Source organism: Gavialis gangeticus, unplaced genomic scaffold (genome assembly GCF_001723915.1).
Source record: "Gavialis gangeticus isolate Ggan-Ray unplaced genomic scaffold, GavGan_comp1, whole genome shotgun sequence".
Taxonomy (NCBI): domain Eukaryota; kingdom Metazoa; phylum Chordata; order Crocodylia; family Gavialidae; genus Gavialis; species Gavialis gangeticus.
Window position 1 is genome coordinate 56756572 of NW_017729029.1, and position 22939 is coordinate 56779510.

A 22939-nucleotide genomic window follows, 5' to 3' on the forward strand; every position below is an offset into this window, starting at 1 on the left:
TTGTTGTTGCTGCTGTCTCCAGCATTTATTGACGTTCTCGCCGAGAAATGATTATGCTAACAAACACAATATAACTAATAAAAAAAGGAAAAGTAGGACTTTTCAGGGCAATAAATTACACGCCGATAAACACAAGAGAACGCCAACTTTGTAGGCTGATGGGTCTGGTGACGCCGATTAGATACCAGGGTTTTGAGCTAGTGACTGCCGATGCTTTGGGAGTCCTGTTCAGGTCAGTGGGAGATTTGTGGGCGGTCCTGTGGTTCTTTATGACAAAAGGGTTGATTCCCACCCCCATTGATTTAGAGGTGGTTGTGATCAAAATGCCACCTTGAGAGGCTGAGGCTGTGTTTCCACGAACCAGGGCAGTCTGGTGCTGCCTGTGGGATGCTATGACAGCCAGATGTTTCTTACACCCATGTAAAACCTGAGTAGCTGCTTTTATGCAGGTGTAGCCAAAATCAGAATTTTGCTTCCGCTTGCATGGACGCCCAGTGCTGCCGGTGTGAGGGAGGTCGGAGTCATGCCTGGAATCGGGCTCATTGCTTCCAAAGACACGGAGAAGGGCCAGCTGAAAAGATTGATACATTCATAGATTTTTATTTTTTTTTCAGGCTAGAAGGGACCATTATCATCTTCTAGCCTGACCTTGTGCCATCGTATTTCTCCTAGAAATTTCTGCTTCAAGTCTATCACTCTTAGATGAGCATAAGCACGTCCCTTAAAACGGAAAGGCTTTTATCACACTGCCCTTGTGGGTGAAGCAGTGTTGTTGGAGAAAGCAACTACTGTCTTTCGGCTGCTGAAGTCTTCATCAGGCATGGGTGAAAATGGGGGAGAAAGAGAAAACAGGAGGAAGGAAAACCTGACCTGGCCAGATTTGAAGGGACTGATTCTGCTTTTGGGTATATCCTGCAATCCTTTTTAATGGAAACTGAAGCTTTGCAGGGACAAACGCTGGCTGTGCGAGGCACAGGAACACACTGGGTTTTCCCCAATTCCTCTGTGTTGTTTGTACTATGGTAGCAAGTGAAGATTTAACAGAGATTGGCGCCCCACTGCAATGGGCACAGTATCCATATGGAGCCAGAGACTAGCCCTCCCCTGAAGGCTAAATACAGACAGTCAAAAAGCCTGAGGCTGAATTGTTTCAGTCTTTGCAGCTTAGTCTAAGCAGCGGAGATTGAACTAATAAGCAAGTGAACAGACATTCATTTTTAATTCCAGAAATGCAGCCACATGCCTGCAGCAGTCCATGCCAGGCTACAGCATGCCTCCCTGCTTGGCTGGAGCAGACAGCTTGGGCCAAGGCTAGACTGCCCACCCTGTGAGGGGGAGGGGGTCTGTGGGGGAGGTGCAAAGCATCCTGGGATGTCGGGGATCTGTGAGTTGACTTTGAATCTGGAGGGGATCTGGGACAGAAGTGCAATAAACTGATTTAACCTAAATCAGTTAAGTCTGATACTGCATCAATCCAAGTTTATCTTAAATTGGTTTTGGTTGTTTTGAAGGTGGCTTATGTGCTCTGAACTTCTGTTGTGTTACAGAGTTAAATTGGTTTTTGATCACTCATACCGGTTTATGCATACTTTTTTTCCTTAGCCAAAGGGTTTACAGAGGAAGTATAGAAGAGACCAGGTATAAGGCACAAATGGAGTGAGAGGTGTGGTAGTTTGCCAGGGACCTGTCAGCGCCATGTGTTTGCCATTGTGTTGTGCCTGGTTGTTTTCTTTTTGTAATGTTGGGGTTGTGTTCAAGTGTGAGGGGCTTGGCCATTGGGAAGAGAAAAGGAACAGGCACTGAAAGAGAGAGAGGGAAGTAGGAGGCAAGGATGCAGAAAGAAGAGGTAGATGAGGCAATGAAGACGCTGTGAAGGAACTGGGTAAGGGGGTGGAGATTGAAGGAATATTTAGAGAAAGAACTGAAAAAAACTAGCTTGATGACATCATCAGGGCCCAAGGAAGAGCTGAATATCTGCTCTAAGGGAATTGCCGCCATTTTATTTCTCATTGACCCAAGTCAGAAGAAAAAAGTAAAAAATCCTTGTAAAATAAAAATGGTGAAACAAACAGTTTGGGAAATAAAAGAACAGTGTTATTAAAGTACTTCATTTTGACAAGGCTGAGGATTTTTTTTTAACTTTATCATTTCAATTTTTCCATAATACCATATATAGAAACAAAGCCCTTATCAACACAAAATTCTCTCCTGACTATTCTAGGAACCAGCGAGCGAGGGGAAGCACCAGTTTGCTTATAGAGGGGTAGGAGAGGGCACTTCTCCTGGCGCTGGAAGATCAGAGTGCTCCAGCTCCAAGGGCCTGAAGAAACCTGCTTCGAAAGGATTCCTGCATCTGCTGCGTTGTCAGGTTAGGACCCATTCTCCATCTCGCGCTGAATTTCAGATCCATGCAGTTGCTTGAGGTTTGCCTAACATTGCAGGGAGCAAGGAACTGCATGCTCTTTGCCTACTGATGTCTCAGTTGATGAGAACGAGTCTATCTCAGATGCTAGCAGGGATCTTGCAGTATGGTAGCAAGCGTGGTTAGGCACTGGCTTCTTTCTATTGAGGTAACACTTTTCTCATGACGTGGTCCAACTGTGCAGTCAGGAAATAGGTGAAGAGGTTTGGCTTTTGTTAAAGTTGATCAATGCTGGCTCTTATGGACCAGTAGAGGAGTTGAATTCTGCAGCCAAGAGCCCAAAAGTCTTTGTATCCAGGTTTCAAACATTCAGCGGTAGAGACTTTTAGCAAGAGTGCCCAGCTGACCTTCCCTCACAATGGTGTTATGGCTCAAACTTACCCATCTGCCTCAGACCCGGGCAGGTCCCCATGCACCACTTGTGTTGAAGCAGAACATTTCTAGCAGTTCAGCTCTGGAGGTGATAAGTGAAACCATTTCCTTTGCTTCTCATCCATATGGAGTGAGGTTGCTGCATGGGGGTGGCGGTTACTCAGCACCCACACTGGTGAAGGCATCCTGGGTCTGATTGTTACACTTAGCTGATTGATGTGCATCTGTTTTTAGGTACAGCTAAAGCCAACAAGCTTTTATAACACTCACTGGCAAGCAGCTTCCCATTGCAGATAATTCCCTGCCAGCACATCCTGAACACATAGGTGATTGCTGTTAAATGAATGGCTTGAAGCACAATAAGAGCCTTTTTATTTAGTTCCTGCTTGATAGGCAGAGAATATAGAGTTGCCAAATCCTGGTGCAGACTTTCTTCCTTGCACTATCGTAACAGAAAGCAAATTCCCTCCGGGGGCGGGGGGCACTTGGTCTCTCGCTTTAGCCCAAATGGAGTGCATAAGTGGCACTTCATGGATTCATGGATATTTTGGCTGGCACATAGCAAGGGGTGAATTTTGCTTGAAATGCAGAGTAAACCCCTTAACTTCCATAGTTTTAAGGATGTGACAGAGAAGTATTTGGGCCTAGTCAACAATGGCTATAGGATAAATGGGTGGAAAGCTAGAAAGGACGTAGCGTTAACAGATGCTCCAACACTGAATTCAGATTTTTGTGAAGCCGCGAGAGGAAGCACTTTCTCTTGTGCTCTTCAGTGCCAATCTGACTGGCACAGAACTGGGTAAGGAAACAAATGTGGGGAAGAACTATCATTATTTTTTACCCCAGAATATTTCTGTTTTAAAAAAAAAATTCGAAAGTTTGAAATATTTCTAACTGGCAATTAACTCAAACACTGCTTTGCAGCCAACATCCTCACCCCACGGGGAAAAAAAATTGCCAGCTGCAGGTGAATCTAGGCTCAAACCCTGAACCTTTATAGCAGAATATATATCCTGAAATGTCAAAGCTGATCCCAAACCAGTTGCCTACCCAAATCCGAGACGTGTGCAGGAAGAACAGGGGAACAGCCCCTACCAAAGCCGTAGAATGAGATGGAAAAATGAATGGGACAATTACTGCCAGAACTTTCCAGGGATTTCAGGAGGTGGGAAAAGGCATTAGGACGTTTTGCCTTCTTTCTCAACCTAATTCTCCTTCTAAGCTAGTAGGTCCATCCCTTAGTACCATCTGGGTGGCTTTGTGACACCCCCTAGGCAGATGAGACCGTGGTTCATAACTGGGAGAGGAGGACAGTCTGCAGACCTGACTTACAAGTTTCAACTGGAACCTTTCTCATATGACCTTGAGCATCTATTTAACATTAGCATCATATATGGTCTGTGTGCTTGACACATTTACATTAGCCACAGTAATGTCCTTCCAACGTCATAAGCACAGTATGGGGGGAACAGCACTGAAAAATCTCCATTCACACGTTCCTTTTTAATCAAAAGGATAAAAAGATATTTAAAGGGACTTTGATATGCAACTGAGGGAAATTTCTCTCTACTGCCTGGCTCTAACACGGTCATATTTTCTTTTTGAGCCTACTCAAAGGGGACTGAGGGTAGTTGCACATTAGTGAGATGACTTAGGGAATGCTTTCTATGCACCAGCTCCTTGGGTTAATGAAAGGAGAGGATGGGCCTTTCAGGGTGAGCAACAAGTGCTGTGTGTGTTACAGTGGCAGCTCTGCCTATAGCTCACACCTTACTAGCTGCGACTGGCTTTACTAGCCTCCTGCAATGGGCCAAAATTATCACAAGTGTAACTCCTCTACTTTGCGTGTACAGATCAGCCTTCTTTGTTGGCTGAAAAACAATTACGGCATCTCATTCTGTCTAACAACATAGCTAGCCTTTAGCTACTTCCTAGTAGTGCGCTTAGGATGGATTCAGCAGGGCACCAGCTCCTGATGGTGATTTGGGGGAGGAGGGGCACCAGAATGGTAGCTACTGGGGAACCCAGGTAGCAAGAACAACAATCAGGGTGAAAAGAGCTTGGCCACCTCTGCCGAAATAGCGAGTTATGCCTCTGTCCACTGGAGCACCTCACGCATGGCTTTTAGCCTCATGTTAGCCCTGTGGAGTAGAAATGTAGGGCTCTCACTTTACATGAGTGGGTGAATGTCTTGCCTGAGGTTTCACTGACAATCCATCCCTAAGCTGGGTTTGAACTTAGGGGTTGCCTATACAGGTGCTTGGAGGTAGGGGGGGAGGCGTTTTAATCAGAGAGGTTCCCGGGCAGCCACTCTAATTAAAACACTTCACCGTCATGTGTATTAAGCCCCTGTGTGTTTAAAAATGGCTATGGGATGCTTTATCTAACCCGCCTTTGACAAGGTTTAGATAAAGTGTCCTGCAGCCATTTAAAAATGCACAGGGGCTTAATACACCCGACGCTGCAGCAATGCCAGTGCTTTCTAATTAGAGTCTGGAGCAGACTCGATTAATAGAGTCTGCTCCAATGCATTTTAATTAGAATGCCAATGAGCACGTGTATAGGCAGCCAGGGTGCATTAGGCCCAGCCCACACTTCCAAAGCCCCTAAGAGTTAAATCCTACTTCACTTTTACATGTTTAACTCCTGTATCTGCATCTAAGTGTAGCCACTGCATCCACAAGTGGTATTTTTTGGCTGTCACTCATGCAGATTTGAAATCCTATTTCCACCTGTGCAGCTGCACATACCCTGTTGAGCATGCTTAGATGGCCCCATCATGACTGCATGGGCTTGCTGGTGGAGTAGGCGTGTCTGGCAAAGTGTGTGGTTAAGGAGGAACAATGATTAGCCACTGTGACAGAAGAGGAGGGCAACCCTCCCAACTTTTGGCCCGAGAGCCTTGGTTAGGGCACTTGCTCAGGGTGCCCCACTGGGGTTTGACCTTGCACTCCCAGCAAATGCCTATAGTCACCAGGCCCAGAAAACCCTCCAGCTTTCCACTTGGATCTGGTTTGCACGGCCATCAAGAAGGAAAGAAATGATAGACTAGGAATAGGCCGTAGTACAATGTTGCTCAGGGGGCTGGATGCTGTCCTAGCAGAAAAGAGGTCTGGGCTCTACACATATAGTGAAAAGGCACTGTATATTCTTGCATTTGATAGTCATGGGATAAAATGGATAACTACTGCTAGAACAGCCTTTACCTGAGCTGCAGGGGTAAGGCACAGAATCCAGGGCATTCACGAGTTAGATCAGTGTCTGAACCATACTCTGGTTGCCTTTGTTCCCATCCCTGCCTACCTTCCCCTTATGGCTGCCCAGTGGGACAGTTTTAAGAGGGAGGCCGGAGGCCACCCTGGCCAGTTCCTAGTTGTTGGCACATTGTTAGGAATAAACCATGCAGGTTCAAGCCCCCTCTATGCTGTGACTTGGGTTTCTTGTTCCATTCAAAGGTGGATGGGCCCTTCTGCTCCACCAGGCAGCAGTTGTATTCTTTGCCCACATTTTCAGGGACCAGCACACAATTGCACACCTTGCTGGGTGATCCTACTCCAACACAGAGCACATACAACCAGCGCAAAGCCTTCTAAGCATGCTTGAAAACTCAAAAGCAGCTTTGTGTGGGTGGAAATAGGGTTTAAAACCTGCATCAAATGACATGGAGGTAGAGTTGGAAGCTTAAGTGGGACTTGGGGGAACCAGGAATTGGCTCTTGGGGAATGTCTGCACCTCGTGCATGGGGGGCCCAGCTGCAAGTGCCAAACTGTACCAAAGTACAACACTGCTGGCACTGTGGCACATCTATCGCTGTCATTGAAGCCAATGGGAATTTGGACGCTCCGCAGCCCTCAGGACAAGGCCCCTGATTAATTAGACACACTCTAGTTGGCCATGGGCAATAACAATGTGCCTAAATGTCATTTTCAATGCAGAGGCAGTAATTCAATTATCCTTGGACATTGTAGGCCCAACCAAAAGTGCCCTGAAATCAGAGACATTAGGATCAGTCCCTGTGAGTGCACTAGTGATACACGATGGCTCTAGAATATGAGACTAAGACAAGCCAGGTTTTCTTCACCAGCAGAGGGGCACTCTTAATTCTGGTGAAATGAATGCAAAACTAATTGAAGGAAACCCTCCCTCCTATGTACACTGGTTCCTTTAGCAGCACACAAAGGTTGCACTAGGTACTGAGTTCCCCCTGGGGCCCAGAACCAATTCAGGATGGGGCCCACAGTCTGTTGCTATCTCTAGGCTACATGTGGGTAGCGGCTGGCTGAATACTTCTGCATTTTTTTAGTGGGCCCTTGCCTTCCCAGCCAGAGTTGTGCACTGGTACTGACAATGAAATGCAACTTAGGTTTATGTGGAGTCATTCATCATTCATAGGCAAGTATTACAGATCACTTCACAGCCAATTACAAGTCTGTACATGCAGAGAATGACATGAGCTGACTAGTCTAGAGTCAGTTCTTATGCTCATTTCTGAGCTGACCAAACTGATCATGGCTGGCTTTTTTTTTTGTGGATGATAAGAGGCAATAGATGCTCCTTCCCCTGTTCGCTCAGCACTTATGATCCAACAGACGGTTATCTCTACCACTAAAATCCTTTTTGGGACCTTCCACCACAGCTGTGGCATAGCTCAGCAAGTGGCATTCCAGAAAATCCATCCTAGGTTTTTTCTTTGGGCCCAGCGAATGCTAGCCTAGGGCTTTCAGAGTTTAGGCAATGCTGTGTGGCTACCCAGGCAGCACTGAGCTGATCACTGAAGCTGATAAACCGATAACCCCGTTGAACTGATTGGATAAGCTGCTTTGATGCCTACTTCGTGTTGCCAGGGTGGTGCAAAGGCACCAGACAATTCTGGTGACTCTGGCCCTGTGTTTTCAGCGGGATACGTTAACCTTGTAAACCAGGTGGACTGCAGAATTTTTTTTAGCCCTGTAATTCTTTTCCGGGTGGCTGTGCTCACCTTGCTTTGCCTGTACTGGCCTGCAGCGGGTGCTCAGCTCTGGCACTAGGCATAGACTTCGTGTTTTCAGGGAGGCATCTTTTGAGAGCTTTTCATCTCTTCGCAGCTGGTATTCTTGGCGCTGAATTGTAGCTGTTTAGGGATGTTGGTGGAAAACATGAGATTTCTGGTTCTGTCTTCAATTAGGCCCCAGGGAGTTCCTGGAATGAAAAGACACAACAAGGAACAACGGTTTCAAGTTGCAGCAAGGGAAGTTTAGGTTAGGTTAGATGTTAGGAAAAACTTTCTCATGAGGAGGGTAGCAAAGCACTGGAACAGGTTAGCCAGAGAGGTGGTGGAAGCTCCATCCTTGGAGGTGTTTAAGCCTTGGCTGGGATGGTGGAGCTGGGGTGGTCCTGCTTTGAGCAGAGGGTTGGGCTAGATGTGACCTCCTGAGATCCCTTCCAACCCACGTTTTCTATGATTCTGTGAAGTGCCCCCCTCTGCAGGGGACCAGCAGGTTTTAGCTTAAGTCATAGGTTGCCAGCCAATTCTGAAAGCTATTCCTTTCCAGATTGGCTTCTTAGCAGTTTAGCAGGGGGTTGGGCAAAACTCTGATGCTCCTCTTGCGAATGGGGACAGCTAGGGGAATGAGACAAACTCTTTATCTCATCACCTCCTGAGTGGCATCAGCAAAATGTAATCTCACAACACTGAGTTGTTTTAGCTCTCCATAATGACTCCAATGCATCGTTAAAAATTAAAAACGATGACAACTCTCCCACAAACGGTACTTACCATAACATCCTGATTGTACCCTGGGATGAGAACGAGCTGAATGCGGAATAATTTATAGCTATAAAATGGGTTACATTTTCATAAAAATTTTATTTTACTTTTTTTTAAATAATTCAAATGCACTGGCAGTATAATTAATCCCTCTATGAGAGACACAAAAGTACCAGTTCAACCAATATTATTTATACAGAGACATTGTGTTTAAAAACAACAAAAGTACATTTAAAATGTTTGTACATAAAGTATTACTGGGGTTTTTTTTTTGTTTGTTTTGAGAAGGAACAAAATGTAAACAAAATGCATAATTGTGCAACACATTGGAAACACAAAGCAAAACAGGCAGGATACAATTTTATACATATAAAGCAAAAGAAATCAAACCTTTAACTATACAACATTTCAGTAATTGCTTGACATTTTAACAGTTACCTTGGTCTGTACAAAACATCTTAACTTATACTTAAAACTTTACAAGAATAACATGCTTGTTCAGAACAAAGACACCTTGTGGAATTGCAATGATTATGGATATGATATTTGCATACACACACACAAAAAGGCTACTTTAATAGTAAATAAAAAGTAAGAATGCAAGCTAAAGGGGTAGTTAGTAAACTGCAATCTAATTTCAATGGCTAATTAAGTTGCACATCAATGTAGAAATTAAATCCGACTTTGGTTGGAAGACCATGAGGTCACCATGTTATCTTTATTTCCAGTAACCAGAAGAAAGCATATATAAATGTTCCCGATATTTTGGTTATTTTTCTACACAAAAAACAAAAACAAAACAAAAGCTTTTGCCACAGTTGGAGACGCTAAGTGAGAGACTACACATTTATCTAGACTATTCCAAACACTGCTAGATATAAAACAAGACAACTAAAAAGAGCAAACATCCCTTTAGTTTGCTATTATTACTTTTCCTGGTATTTTAGTTGTTATATTGCGTTTTTCAGGGCCTGGACACACAACAGGCCTACACCAGTGCGATTTACAGCTGTTTTTATACTGTTGTAAAATACACCAGGATCTGGAGTGAACAGACAAACCGTTATCCCAGGATAGCTGCTGCAGTTGGTGATATTACAACATTTCATCACTATTGGTAGGGGAGTAGGTCAGTGGGTATTCAACAAACGGCCACCCCTATGTACTGCAAAAATACCACGGAGGTTTATTCCTGGAGTAACTCTGCACCAGGTGGCACGAGCCCGATGCCGAGTGTAACTACGGAGGTTACTGGTATAAACATGTCACGGGTCCGGGCTGTCAGAAATCAGAAAGCAACTTTAAAAGAATGGGAGTGTGATTTTAAAACACAGATTAAAGGAGAGCTCAAAATTAAAACAAAAAATAGCCAGATCTCTACACCGGTTTTCACACTTTGCAATGATACATCTTAGACCTTTTGAGCATTGACTTAAAAAAAAAAAAAAAAAAAAAAAAAAAAAGAAGGAAGGAAGAAAGAGGACAGTTAAGATTTAGTGGAAGATATGCAATCCAGAGATGTCAAATACACACAGGAATAAAATGTACAATAGCCTATGGAACTGCAGGGACTGTCAGCTTGGATAAAATGTACATATTGTTTCTAAGTGTCCTCACATGACACATATGGCTAAAATTAAACTCCTGATTGCATCCAAGTAACTTATTTAGTGTCCAATTCTGCCATCTGTGTGCTGAGCCATAATTTACTCTGCATGTAGTTAGTCCCACTGATTTCAATGAGACAAACTAGATGAAGACATTCAGGGTGAGAGAGGCAGAACTGGGCCCCAAATACTTATTTTCAATGACTTTTAAAGTACAAAAACCATTTGGCTTAGAAAATACACATCAACCCTCTGCAATGTCTCTGAGCAAGAGTAGCAGTTTCCATCTTTATACTGAAAGCATTTATGATGCATTGGAATTTAGATGCTGTTTTTCTGTGCAAGCTAATGCTGATGCCAGGAAATATTTAAACTGAGAGAAAATGAAATTGCAAAATGCCTTTTAGCTACAAAGCGGACATATGCAAGACTAGAAAGCAGGCAAAAAATTGCCCTCCAACTCTTTTAGCAGGGAGTTTGGATGCTTCATCCAAAATGTTCAACTATTAGTAATGAGCTTGAGTTTATATACTTATAAAGCTGCTTTAGTTCATACAACGCAGTCTGAGGGTACATGGGACCAGTATTTCAGCAGGTATCAGCACAGACGTCAATGGGCAAAGAACTGATGAATGCCACTAGAGGATTTGGTCCCTAGTTTTTAGAACCCTACAATTTTCAATCGCACTGTGTGTAAAAATCTCAGTTTGGAAGTGCAGAGTGAACATTTACTCTACATCAGGTAAGTGCAGGACAGCAAGAGCTACTTGTTTCTGATGATACTTTTCCAGACCCCACGGTCTAAAGCAGTTTTACAAAGTACTCTAGATTCCATGACTTTGCATAGTACAGTATTCCTTTACCATACCGATTACTGTATGTGAATTGTTTGAGTTGCCTGGGCAGAAAAGAAGAGGCATTATGATAAAGCTTTGGGAGTTCATCTGCATAGAGATATATTTGGGACAAAAAAAGTTTGGGTATATGGGTTAGATCCTCAGTCTGTGCATATTGGGTCAACTCTACTGATGTCAGCAGACCTATACCAAGGACCTTCTTCTTTACCCCTGTCATATACACAGGATGTCTGCTGGTGCCAGCTATCTAACTCAATAGAAAAATTTTGGGATAAATGCATCAGGTCCTTGAAACTCTTACTCCCAGCCATGTCCCACTGAAGTCAAAAGTTACTTAACTTGATCTGTGAACAGACCATCCATTTATTCAGCCTTTCCTCAGGTAGTCTCAGACAGCAGTGTGAATCAAGAGAAAATTCACTGAACTCTGTGGCGCCCAGCCTCAGCCCAAATGCAAACGGGTGCAATTCCACTGAAATAATTGGCTTCACTCAGTTGGGGATCAGGCTTCATGAGCCAAGACCTGGGCTCAGCTGAAGACCAGGTCTACGTCGGTGTGAAAAGGGCACAGACTCTCCCCCAATTAATTCCACTGAAAACTGGAGTTAATGTAGAGTTGCCCTAGGGTTAGAGCAGCGCTTGATTCTGAACATGTAAAAGGAACTGTTCCCTAAATATTTGCCCAGTTAAACTCATCTCTCTAACTTATGCTGGGTAAATCAGGAGTAACTCTATACAACAGAATCCAATCCAATCAAACTGATGCGACTGAGTGGGCCCAGGTCCAAGAGAAGCAACATCTAGTGGCACTCTGCTTACAGGGCAGTAGAATCAAAGTCCCTGACTATTTCACACACATGTCCCATCCATCCGGCTCACAGGATCAATACCACTGACATGAGTGGGACTCAGCAAGAGGTAAGCAAACAGGATTTGTCCTGTAAAGCACTGCAACGTGGTCACTGAAATTCAATGGACTGCATGGAGCTCCTACATCAGGGGAAGGCAAAGTCTGGCCAGTGAGCCGGATCCAGCTGGCAGTGGACTCCCATTTCCTGGCAACCCCTGCCTGTGTGGCTGGGGCTGGTTTCCATGGGGACCCCAGCAGCAGCCTTGCTGAGATAGCATGGGGCCGGGGTTTCTATGGAGACCGGCCCCAGCAGTGCTGGCAGGCAGCAGTAGCACCAGCCTCTTCCTGGTGGGGGGGCCAAAGGGAGGGCTGTGCTGTGGGAGTGGGGTGAGCTCAGCTGCTGTCTGTATGGGGTGGGCAATGGCAACTTTGGGAGGGGTGACTATGGGGGCTACAGCTCCCCCAAGCTCCACCCCCAGCCCCGTCTCTGCTGGCAGGGCACGCGGCAGGGTGTGGAGCTGCCTTTGGAGCTGGGCAGGGATTGTGTGGCAGTGACAGCATGATCCAGAGCCAGGGCAGAGCGGTGATCTGCAGCCTGCATGCTCCAGGCAGGGGCATGCAGGCAGTGGATCATGGCTCTGCCCTGGCTCTGGAGTATCCTGTCACTGCTGCAAGGAGCCGGGGCAGAGCCATGACCGCTGCCTCCATGGCCCTGCCTGGAGCATGCAGGCTACAGATCGTGGCTCTGCCCTGGCTCTGGACCTCGTCACCACTGCAAGATCCCAGCCTGACTCTGGAGCAGCTCTGCACCCTGCCAGTGCCCTGCCAGTGCTGCTGGGGCCATTCTCCATGGAAACCCTGGCCTTGTGCCATCAGTGCAGCTGCTGCTGGGGTCTCCATGGAAACTGGTTCCAGCCACGTTGGCAGGGGCTGCTGGGAAATGGACTCTGGCCACTGGCTGGAGCTGCCATTTTGCCCACCCCTGTTCTACATACATAACACCTATAGGATTAGGCTTTCAGGGCCAAACTAGCTCCCATCGCCATACCTACAGTAGCCCCCAAGCTGCAAGCCAAAGAGGTGAATAGTTCCATTAGTAAAGGGCAGTGAGGGTGGCTTTGAGCTGGATTCACGACTGCTACTCCCTCCAGAACAAAGTGTGAGGGGTGGGGATGGATGCAGGATCTACTATTGCACAGATCTTGGGTCCAATATGTTGGAATCTGTGAGGACCATTTTAGCCCTTGGATTCAAATAGTTTTGTGTCTACAGCTGCTCCATAGTTTGCAAGCGGGAGGACTTTTTACAAATGTAATATGTTCAAAATAACTTTATTATCGTGCAATTTTATTTTATTTTTTGTTATCTTTAAAAGTGTCCATTGGACAGACACTGAGCTGTCACGGGTGGAGCAATGAATGGCAAATACTTCCTAGGGGGGTTGATGGAGTACTTGTATGGAGCCTGCCACCGTCTTGTAACAGTTTTGCCATTCAGTGGGTTAGGCACGAACCGTTAGAGATGGAATTACTTTTTGTGGCAGTTCAGTTTGTTTGCACTGGTGCTTGTGACAAGAGGATGCTGCAGATAATATGAATGGGAATCTCTCTCTCTCTCTGGACACACACAAACTCACACATCTACTGCAGAAGAACAAACACATTCATGTCCTGATAAAAACAGCATCACTCCCTCTTTCTTCTCTATGCCAGGAAGTACCACGTACCAACTTTCTGCCCGGCAGCAAACTGACTGTCTCAACACCCACCGGCACACACCCACTACAGTACTGTTTATGGATGAGCTTGTCTTCCATCTCAAAGTAAATATGTAGATTGGGACTCGAGCCCTAATCCACTGAAGAGCCTATTCTTATAACAGAGCCTTTCAGCAATTGTAGTTACATTCTCTGAAATGAAGGAAAAAAAGTTACTAGGTATGCACAAAAAATTACAAAAATATTCCTTTCAAAGTACCTGAAAGCAAGTCAGAAAGTTTAAATAGAGGACTGTCATAAAATCTGTGAATTGAAAAGTGCCATAGAAATTGATTTTCGCTAATGGTCCACCTTTAGCTTCTCATATCCTAAAATAGGACACTGATTACTTTGTTTCGTAAGAAGGCACCCAAGTTCTTGACCTTATGTCTTTTTAAAGAAATGCACCAAGGCAGCAGACCTGTCCTATCTTTTGAATGAGGACATCTATAAATAAAACAATCAATATTTCCACATGGAGATTATTAAGTGATTAAAGGTCCCAAGGCCGCGGAACAAGCTGTGAGCCAAATTAAACACAGAGAAACACGTCAGGACAAATGTCCCCAAACACTAGCAACACTAAGCAACAAGCTAAACCAGAAACAAAAGTGAAAACCCCTGAAAAAGCCCCAAGTGAGACTGTCTGAGTCAGGAGTACAGGCTCTGCCTCAGAGACTTGTGATTGAGGGAACATGGACCATACGAGGCATACCACAGGTCTCCCACGCTTTCCTCCCAAGAACATCTAGTGCAGTGACCTTCAGTGGCTAGAGAGATATTCTGCTCTCCGAGGGAGCATTCCTCCTGAATCAGTTCATAAGTTTTATTTAGGACCAGCTGAAGCCCTTGACATTAAGTGGTTCATAATGGTCTTCCTCAAGTACATGCTACACTATTATCTTGTACTAATGGGTCTCCAAAATGTTCACCTTTAGTCCATTAGCCTTAACCACAAAACTTGGATATTGCCCTAAATTTGTGGAACATAACTTAGCATCAGACCGAGGGGGCAGTGCTGTCGGACCTGGTAGTTTGATCCTGAGCCTCGTGATATTTGGTGTCTGTCTGAAAGCCCAGTCATGGGAATCGGAAGATTTGTATGAGACATTAAAAAAAGTAACTTCCATGATTATGAAGGAAAGCTCGAAGACATGACTTGAGTGCAGCCTCTGGGATAAGAAAACAAATGGCAAATAAAAGAATCCTCAAAAGTAATATTAACTAGAGCTATGGGGGTTTTTTGAAGGCCAGCTCATGATTTTTTTTTTTTTTTTAGGGCCTGATTCATGATTTTTGAATGTCTGCAGGTAGCAATTCTGAAAGAGCTAGATAAAAAAATGTCCAATTCTGATTGCTCAGGGATCAAAATGTTTTCCCCCTCAGAATCTCATTCAATTAACTCTGCTTTAAATAATAGTTTAAAGAGGAGAATTATTCCATGAAGATGACACGTTGGCATTTGAAATGTGATGAATATAGTGCCTGTAAAAAGTGCAATAATCCTTAATAACTAACCCAAAAGAAGCATCATCCCCGGGGATAAGAAGGTAATTCACTCTCCATATTTAATTTACTTTTAAGCCGCTTTTGAAACAAGACTGCTAAATAGAAGTTGGCTTGTGATCCTAGGCTTGACTGCTGGACTTATTATAATCATGCCATTGATTCAGCATACATTTCAATCTAAGTCATGGGATGCACAATCAGGTGGGCTAAGTCTTTAAGCTGTCTAGGCAAAAGATTTGCAAATATATAGGGTTCATTTTGAGATAGGAGTCTATTTACTACTAGCAGTTGGGAAATATAATATACTGACTGTAGCTAACTCTTTGACCAGTCTTGTCTCTGAAGATTGTATTTCAAGATGTATCCATCCTTCATAAGTTCATGGTGGTCTAGGGTTTCAGTCTACATTAAACTAACAAGGGAGGATAATGCACCTAATTAGACAGAACAATCAGTCGATCCAACTGGCCAGGCCTCGAAAGAGAATGGAAAACTTAGGTCACCACCAGACCGTCAATACTTCAGTTGAGTTCTCAGAAACAACCAGACTAATCTATTGTAAAAGTGCAGTGTTTTTCTGAAATCCCCCTTCTCTGAAACAGATGAATAGCTCTTGCTATCATGGCTTTTTTTTTCATTAGCAAAAGGGGCCAGAATCAGTGTGATAAATGCTATTGGATTCATGTTTCAGTCATGTTACTGAAACCCTCAAAAAACAGATAAGGGTACATTGACTACTGTAAGAACAGGGATAGTCGGGTCATCCAGAAAGTGCATGTTCTGGAAATGTCTTCACAGACTGCCCTAGAAGAATGATTTATCTAATGATGTATTTCTCATTTTGGCTTCACTGACAAGACCTAGTTGTGGGAAAGAAACTGAGTTAAAAGGTACTTATTAATAGGAGCTAATAATATACAATGGGTCTAGGCCTGATCATTAAAACTGTTCGTATTGCAAATATGCAAGACCTGCTTTAAAATCTGTAATAGGCTGAACCTTTTAAATGTAAATTTGTTCTATTTATCTGGTCACAACCCAGTGAGTGGAATCCAATAACTCACTAGATTAAAGGATATAAAGGATTATATATCAGAAGGTAATTACAATTAGCTAATGTCTGGATGGTATTTAATATGCATATTGGGTTATTTCAGTGAGATGTGACATAGGATGATATTTACATTGCCATTTCTTTTTGTTTATATGAATGAAATTTACAGCTTGGTAAGGTATGCAGGCATTACATCAAAAATGATAGAAGACCATTTAAAGTCGTGTGAATTATTGATATAAATTCATTTTGTTTTATTTCATGCACTATTGCTTCTTGCAGTATCGCCACAAGAACAGTGCAGTTTATAAAGAAAAAAAAAGAGAGCGAGTGAAATGGTCTAATTTATTCACAATTGCTTTAAAATGCTATTGGAATTGTCTCATGATTATGTGTGCACTAAAGGAATTGTCCAAAATATAACAGCATGGGTAAACAGTAAAAGAGCTTAAAAAAGAGGTAATTTGGAGAACTGGTAGACTGAAGTACTGTTATTAAGCATATGCTATGCTGCTTTGGGGTAAATCTCATGATTTTCCTTAATTTTTTATTGTTTTCAAGAAAGTAAGGTAACACTGGGCGTGTCTATACGTGCATTTACACTGGCTTAAATTTACCGTGCAGTAAGTGGGAACAGGCTGGCATCTACACATGCAGGCGTTAAAGTGCATTAACGCTGTGTATGGTCTGACTGGGAATTAAAGTTAGTCCCAAATTAGTCCACACACATAGTGTTACTGCGCAATAAGGCATCTATACGTGCATTAGTGTGCAGTAACTAATCGGATGTAAATTTGATACCTGCATGATGCAGGTATCAAATTTATCCTCAAGTTGGTATAAGTCACCATATATACTGTGCAGTATGGGCATGCACATATAGATGCGTGCTCATACTGTGCAGTAATTTCAGTTGCTGCACAGTAAATGCGCACGTGTAGACATACCCACTGCCTGCTTCTAATGCTCTGAAATCAACCAAGCTGGTGTAAATTAATGCCACACAGCATTAGAAATGTCTCAACAATAGCCAGTTAGTTAAATTTCTAGTGAATCTCATCTAGAGTCTACAATACACTTATTAATGCGTTTTACATACAAGATCAACATTTAGAGTGTAGCGCTCCTGTTAAAATGTGCTTTTGCTGGGTCACTATGCAAGAGGAGATTGTTTTGCCAAGGAAAGTATGGGATGAACATTTGTTTGAGATCAAACAGTACAATGGAAAGAAAAGTCACAGATTTAGTACATGGATGGTGACAGAGACTATGAAATCTAATGCTTGAAATTGCTTAAAAACTGCATTCTGCTGCCTACTTAAGCCAACAATAAAGTTAGAATGAAATATCAAAACCTCCTTGCATAGAGTGGCGTCTTTCTTTAGCGAGGCATTGTTCCAATCTGTTACCTCCTAACACCTTTGGTGATCTTACACTACTTTCTTACCTGTAAGAAGTTTAAAGTTATTTTTTAGAGACCAGGCCTACAGATAGTATGACATTTTAGCAGTGAACTGTGTCAGATAATGATGCCAGAACTAACCAGTGTACAGCTTGGTTCAAGTTTGGAGGACAATTTTGAGTGAATAGCTATAACTTCTACCAATTTGTATCAGAAGGGGTTTTTGTATATACCCTAAAATGTTTAAGACGTTTTGTACTATTTCTCAGGAATCCATATCTTCTCAAAGTGCTTTTTTGTTTTCACTTGAAGGCAGTGTGGACTTAAAACAATACTGCAGAGGATGTACCATTCCATAAAGCACATAAGGATGGCAGGATCCAGGAGACGCAAGGCATAGAAAACTGTCGAAAATGATTAGATGGTACAACACATACTGCTCTTCAGTCATAAGTTCCATTTATGATGACTTCTACTTCCAATAGATAGGATATCAAAAAAGGCAATAAAAATGAAGTTACATGAATAAAGTTCCATAAATGAGTGGAGTTCCACCAGTGATCGTCTGTGCGCTGGTAGAGGTAGAACGATGGGGATGTTATGAGTCACGCGGCAGTCACTACAACAAGTGCGCCTCGGTGCGGAGCCAGTGAAGTCCTTGTCGAACATAACGCACCAGGTTGGTCATACTGCTGTGCTGCGTTAACGGTCCCATCACTGAGTCCAGGTCTACAAAGAATTCTGCAACACAGGAAAGGGGAGTCATTGTTTTGGGTAACTGTGCAAAAATACGTTAACCACATGCTGGTTACCAAGCTATTTGTGAGCTTTTTAAAGTGCATAACTCTGAGTGTGCAATTTCAAGAGCAACTGTTAAATTACCACCCTCTACAGACTTAAAAGCCAGAAAAGACTGTTATGGTCACCTAGTCTGACCTCCTGCATAGTATAAGCCCTCAAAAAGCTCCCCCAGTAATGCCAGTGTCAAGCCCACTGCTTCTGTTTAAGCATTAATATATATTTTAGAAAGATAACCAGTCTTGTCTTGGAGACCGCAAATACTTGAGATTCTACCATGTTGCTAGGTAAATTATTCCAATGGTGAATTATTCTTACTGTTAAATGATATACATCTAGTAACCCATCATGCAAACTCTTCCACAGTCCATATGGACAGACACTGGACTAAGTGGAATAATACAAAAAAAACAAACAAAAAAACACTTGGCCTTAGAACGCCATAGTTTGTGTTTAGACGAAATGAGGGGCATGTGTGCATGTAAAGTGGGTTAAATGCTTTTGCACTGCTTTAATGGTGCTGGTGTTGGCATGTGTTGGCAGCATATTGCGCATTAATTCCAGCCGCTGTAGCACATTTGACAGTGTAATGCGCCTTAGGGATGCAGCAAACTAAAACACCTCCAAGGAGGTTTAGTTTGCTGCCCTACAGCCACGGAGTGAAGCACCGGGCTCTGTCCAGCGCAGGGCCTGTGCAGGCTGCCCAGGCAGGCAGCCTGGCAGCAGCCTGGGAAGGCAGACTCCACTGAAGGTTAAAAAAAAGCGGCAAGCCTGATTTCTGCCCCTGCCCAGAGACTGTCTGCCTGCATGAGTTGGGTGGGGACCCAGTCCTTCCCTCTGTGGCTGCGATGCCCCCTGGGACTGCCTGAGCCGGATGCGTGCGAGGGGGCTCTGCTGCCGTGGAGGGAAGCACCAGTCCCTCCCCACTGCCCAGGGACTGCTCCACCTGCTGGGAGCTCATCCTCCCCTCCCTGCCACTGGAGAGGCAGGTAAGACACGGGTGTACACGTCACGGGGGTTTACTTCACCCTAACTGAAGTGGTGTTTTTAAAAAGCCACCACTTCAATTTAAAGTGAAGTAACCCCCCGTTTCATCTACACATGGCTATAGATAGTCAAATAAAAATATTGTATTTTGGCACACTAACAATGTGTTCCCTTTGGATGTTATCACATTACAATATTTAAGCAAAGGAAACTGAAACATGTTGTAAACAGGCTATTATATATCACCCAGTAATATAAACTGTGTAATAAATGCAGATGAAAACATTATATTACAAGCTACCAATTTTGTTTTAAATATTATATAATGCAGTTGTACCTTGATTTTCTGCTGGGGCATCTCAAATACACTGTGCTCCTTGCTGAAATGCAGTCACCTCTAGAGTCAGACCGTAGCACTTACTAACCAGTAACATTATGTTGTTTATAAGGGAGGAGGGGAAGAACAGCCAGTGTCGCTGAAACCGTGGATTGACACTTTCGACAGACCGCATGTACTGACTTAGGCTAGAAGTTCATCAGGGTATTGCTACAGGTGTTTGCCAATGCTCTTGTTTTGACTCAGTTCACAAGGCAGAAAAATCAAAGATTATCAGAGTCCTAGTTTGATATGTGTACAACTTAAACAGCTAGGAATGAGCAGTGATTGCCATGCAGTATTTTCTCCTGGTCACTAGGCGCCACAGTTGAGGTTCAGAAGTTTCTTTTCTGGGGGGGTCACAGCACCCTTCACTGGTTCAGCTCCAAACAATTCCTGCTTCAGCAGCAGTAGAGGAAAGAACTAAGAAAGGAGAAGGTCAAGCCACAGACACTTCTTAGATCACAGCTCCCAACCAAGGCAGCTCGCCCCTCCCAGAGAAATTCAGTTACTGCAAAAGGGCTTGGAAGGACGTGGGATCATGAGGAGTTGTGAGTCAGCTGGAGGTTGGGTTGCAATGCCAGAACCAGGATCCATGGCCAAAAGCTGTCAAGAACCAGTGCACTATACCTAAATGGCTTTGGTAATTGTGGGCCCACGGACAATGAAAGGCAGGGGAGTGTGGCAGGATGAAGGCACTCAGGAGATGGGAAGTGGAGGAGTAGAAGGCAAGAGGCACTTTTCCAAGAAGGAGACAGGAGGACTAGACAGAGCAATACCATGCTGAGAAAGAAGTAAGAAATGTCCCACAAAGGTGACATGTCACTGCTCTGCTCTCCACTCATCCAAAAATGTCAAAGTGGGCTTACTGGCAATCTGTAATTGCATGTAGGAGGCCAAGATACCCTTATCCCAAGAAAGGGGCAACAGGCAGCTTTTTTCTGTGGCCTTGCAAATCCCTGGATGAAATCCTGACCCTATCAAAGTCAAAGGGAATCCTTGCATGGACTTCAGTGGGTCTGGATTTCCCCCCAGTCTGATCTGGCATCTATTGTCTGTCTTGTCGGTGAAGACCATGAGCTCTTCAAGCTTCTCTCAGTATGGGACGCTTGCCTAAGAGAATGAGATTGTGATCTCAGTAGGGAGCCTCTAGTCATACAATGAGTGTGTAATAATCACAACAAGATGTGGTCAAGACCTTGCGTTCTCATCTCATCTAACACAGCTACCGTCTCAGCTTCGGGCCACTTAACACTGTGCTCGGGCAATGGTTCTGCTGGCTACAGAATCACCTCCAGTGCTTCCTGCAGCATCTCAATGCTGCTTTGAGGTCTTCCATCCAAGCACTGACCCGGACTGACCCTGGTCAGCTGGTGAGATACGACTGCATTACAGCATAAAGTGATATGGCTTAAGGCAAACATGAGAAAAGCTGAGGGATCGCACCAGTCATGTCAAGAAACAGCAACTAGCAGGTTCTTTAATCTTCCTTCCTATGTTTTTTTCCTCTCCTATGTGAAATCAATAGAATTAGGAGCGAAATAACCCAGCCTTGCTGGTGCTCCAGTGATTTAATTCTATGTTCCAATAAATAATAATAATTGCTTCAAACGTCAGAAACTTTACTTAAAGCCTAATTGCAGTTTCCCAGTCCGAAAACATTTATCTAGGATGCCACAAACACCGAAACAACTAATTAAACCTGTATCTGAGAGAACATCAGGCTGAAATTTACTGTACCAAGCAGCCCTAAATAGATATGATGAGCTTCCACCATCTGGGGAAAAATACTGCAAAGGATTTAAAAGGGCATATACTTAAGATTAAAAACATCTGATTCCAGAACTGTCAGCTGAGAGTTTGACAGCGCAGCTGGCAACCTGCCCTGTGAAGGACCCACCAGAAACAGGATGAGAGCTGGGGCAGGGACGAAGTAATTCAGCTTGACAGAAAGTGTCCCTGGAGTTTGCTATGGGTGTCCCCCTTTTTCTGTTTTTAAACTGGAAGGGCCCAACATGGCCTAACCCCCTCCTGATGCTGAGAATTCAGTCAGGGAGGCATCCAGCTGGGGCTCTGGAGCAGTGCCCTCAAGCGCAGATCCAGAAGCAGATCTAGATCAAGAGTTGCCTCTTGATCTAGAAGCAGTGCAGCCGTATCTGTTTAGGCACGCTAATTGGCTCCAGTGAGTGACAGGGTAATTAGTCCCACCACATGGACATTGCTTCCGGTGTAATGTGGTGCATTATCTTTTTCTGCTACCCAATACATTTTTTTCAAGATACCATTTAACAGTGCTCAAGCGCTTGCTTTAAAGCTAATATTGAATTAGAAAATATGTGCCTTGGACCAGAATCAAAAGACGGCCACACTATTACAGAGTGCAGGAACACCTGAGTTCTCTCTCACATGGTTTCCAACACTTAAGTAAAAACAGCACTACAAGCCACTGCACAAGGCTGCAAACTGTGAAAAAGGGGTAAAATGCAAGAATGGGGATTGAATTAAATCTGTTGCTCGCATGAATCGCCTACATGCATGCAACAAGCCCCACTAATGTCCATGTGTCTCCTCATATAAACGTGGACTACACGTATCATGCTTTGTAGATCTGGGCTCATCTGAATGTAGACTAAAGCAAGAACAAAGAGTACGGGGCAAAGAAATGCAGAATGAGACTCAGCAGCTTTTTTCCCTAACTGGCTCCGGGACTGATAACAGCACTTGCTGGGTACATATTCTGTCTTTTGGCTGGATGCCTGAGCTATTTTGATTCAATATCAAACAGAACATTTAACAACTCCACAACACACAGAGCTAATTACAAGATTATCGCCATCTCATTCTCCTATCAGAGCATCCTTCTGCATTAGCACTGCAAAATTCTGCAGTACAGTTGAAAAGGAATACTTTAATGCAGTGTGACAATGGATGTGATTATGGGGAAAAAAGAAAACCTATAACACTATGGTTAATTTATCCGATGTGTAATAAGACTAGAGATAGTTGGGAGGCGTTTGATGTGCCATTTACAATTGCTGTCCCTGATTCAGGAACAAGCCCTCGCTAGCTAGCATTCAAATATCAAACACTCCAAAGACTTGATTTCAGTCTCACAAAAACCAGAGGAAATTTGCTATTGACTTGAATGGGAATAGGATCAATTTGCACACTCAGCTCTATGGGATCTCATTATGATCCAAGAC

At 43.8% G+C, this 22939-nt stretch overlaps 1 protein-coding gene and 1 long non-coding RNA gene across 4 annotated transcripts in view; one reads left to right on the top strand and one right to left on the bottom strand.

Annotated features, from left to right (window-relative positions):
• Nucleotides 1-1537: 1537 nt before the first annotated feature.
• LOC109300821 lies at nt 1538-16663 on the top strand. The gene is made up of 3 exons (XR_002098340.1): nt 1538-1548; nt 14707-14710; nt 16003-16663. It is a non-coding gene; the product is annotated as an uncharacterized LOC109300821 (long non-coding RNA).
• A 1352-nt stretch (nt 16664-18015) lies between these two features.
• Nucleotides 18016-22939, bottom strand: part of AFF2 (AF4/FMR2 family member 2) — a 635691-nt gene continuing 630767 nt past the window's right edge. For all 3 annotated transcript variants that reach the window (XM_019521659.1, XM_019521658.1, XM_019521657.1), the window contains one exon: nt 18016-18316. In XM_019521659.1, coding sequence (XP_019377204.1) covers nt 18195-18316 — 122 coding nt within the window. In that variant the 3' untranslated portion in view covers nt 18016-18194. The remainder of the gene's footprint in view (nt 18317-22939) is intronic.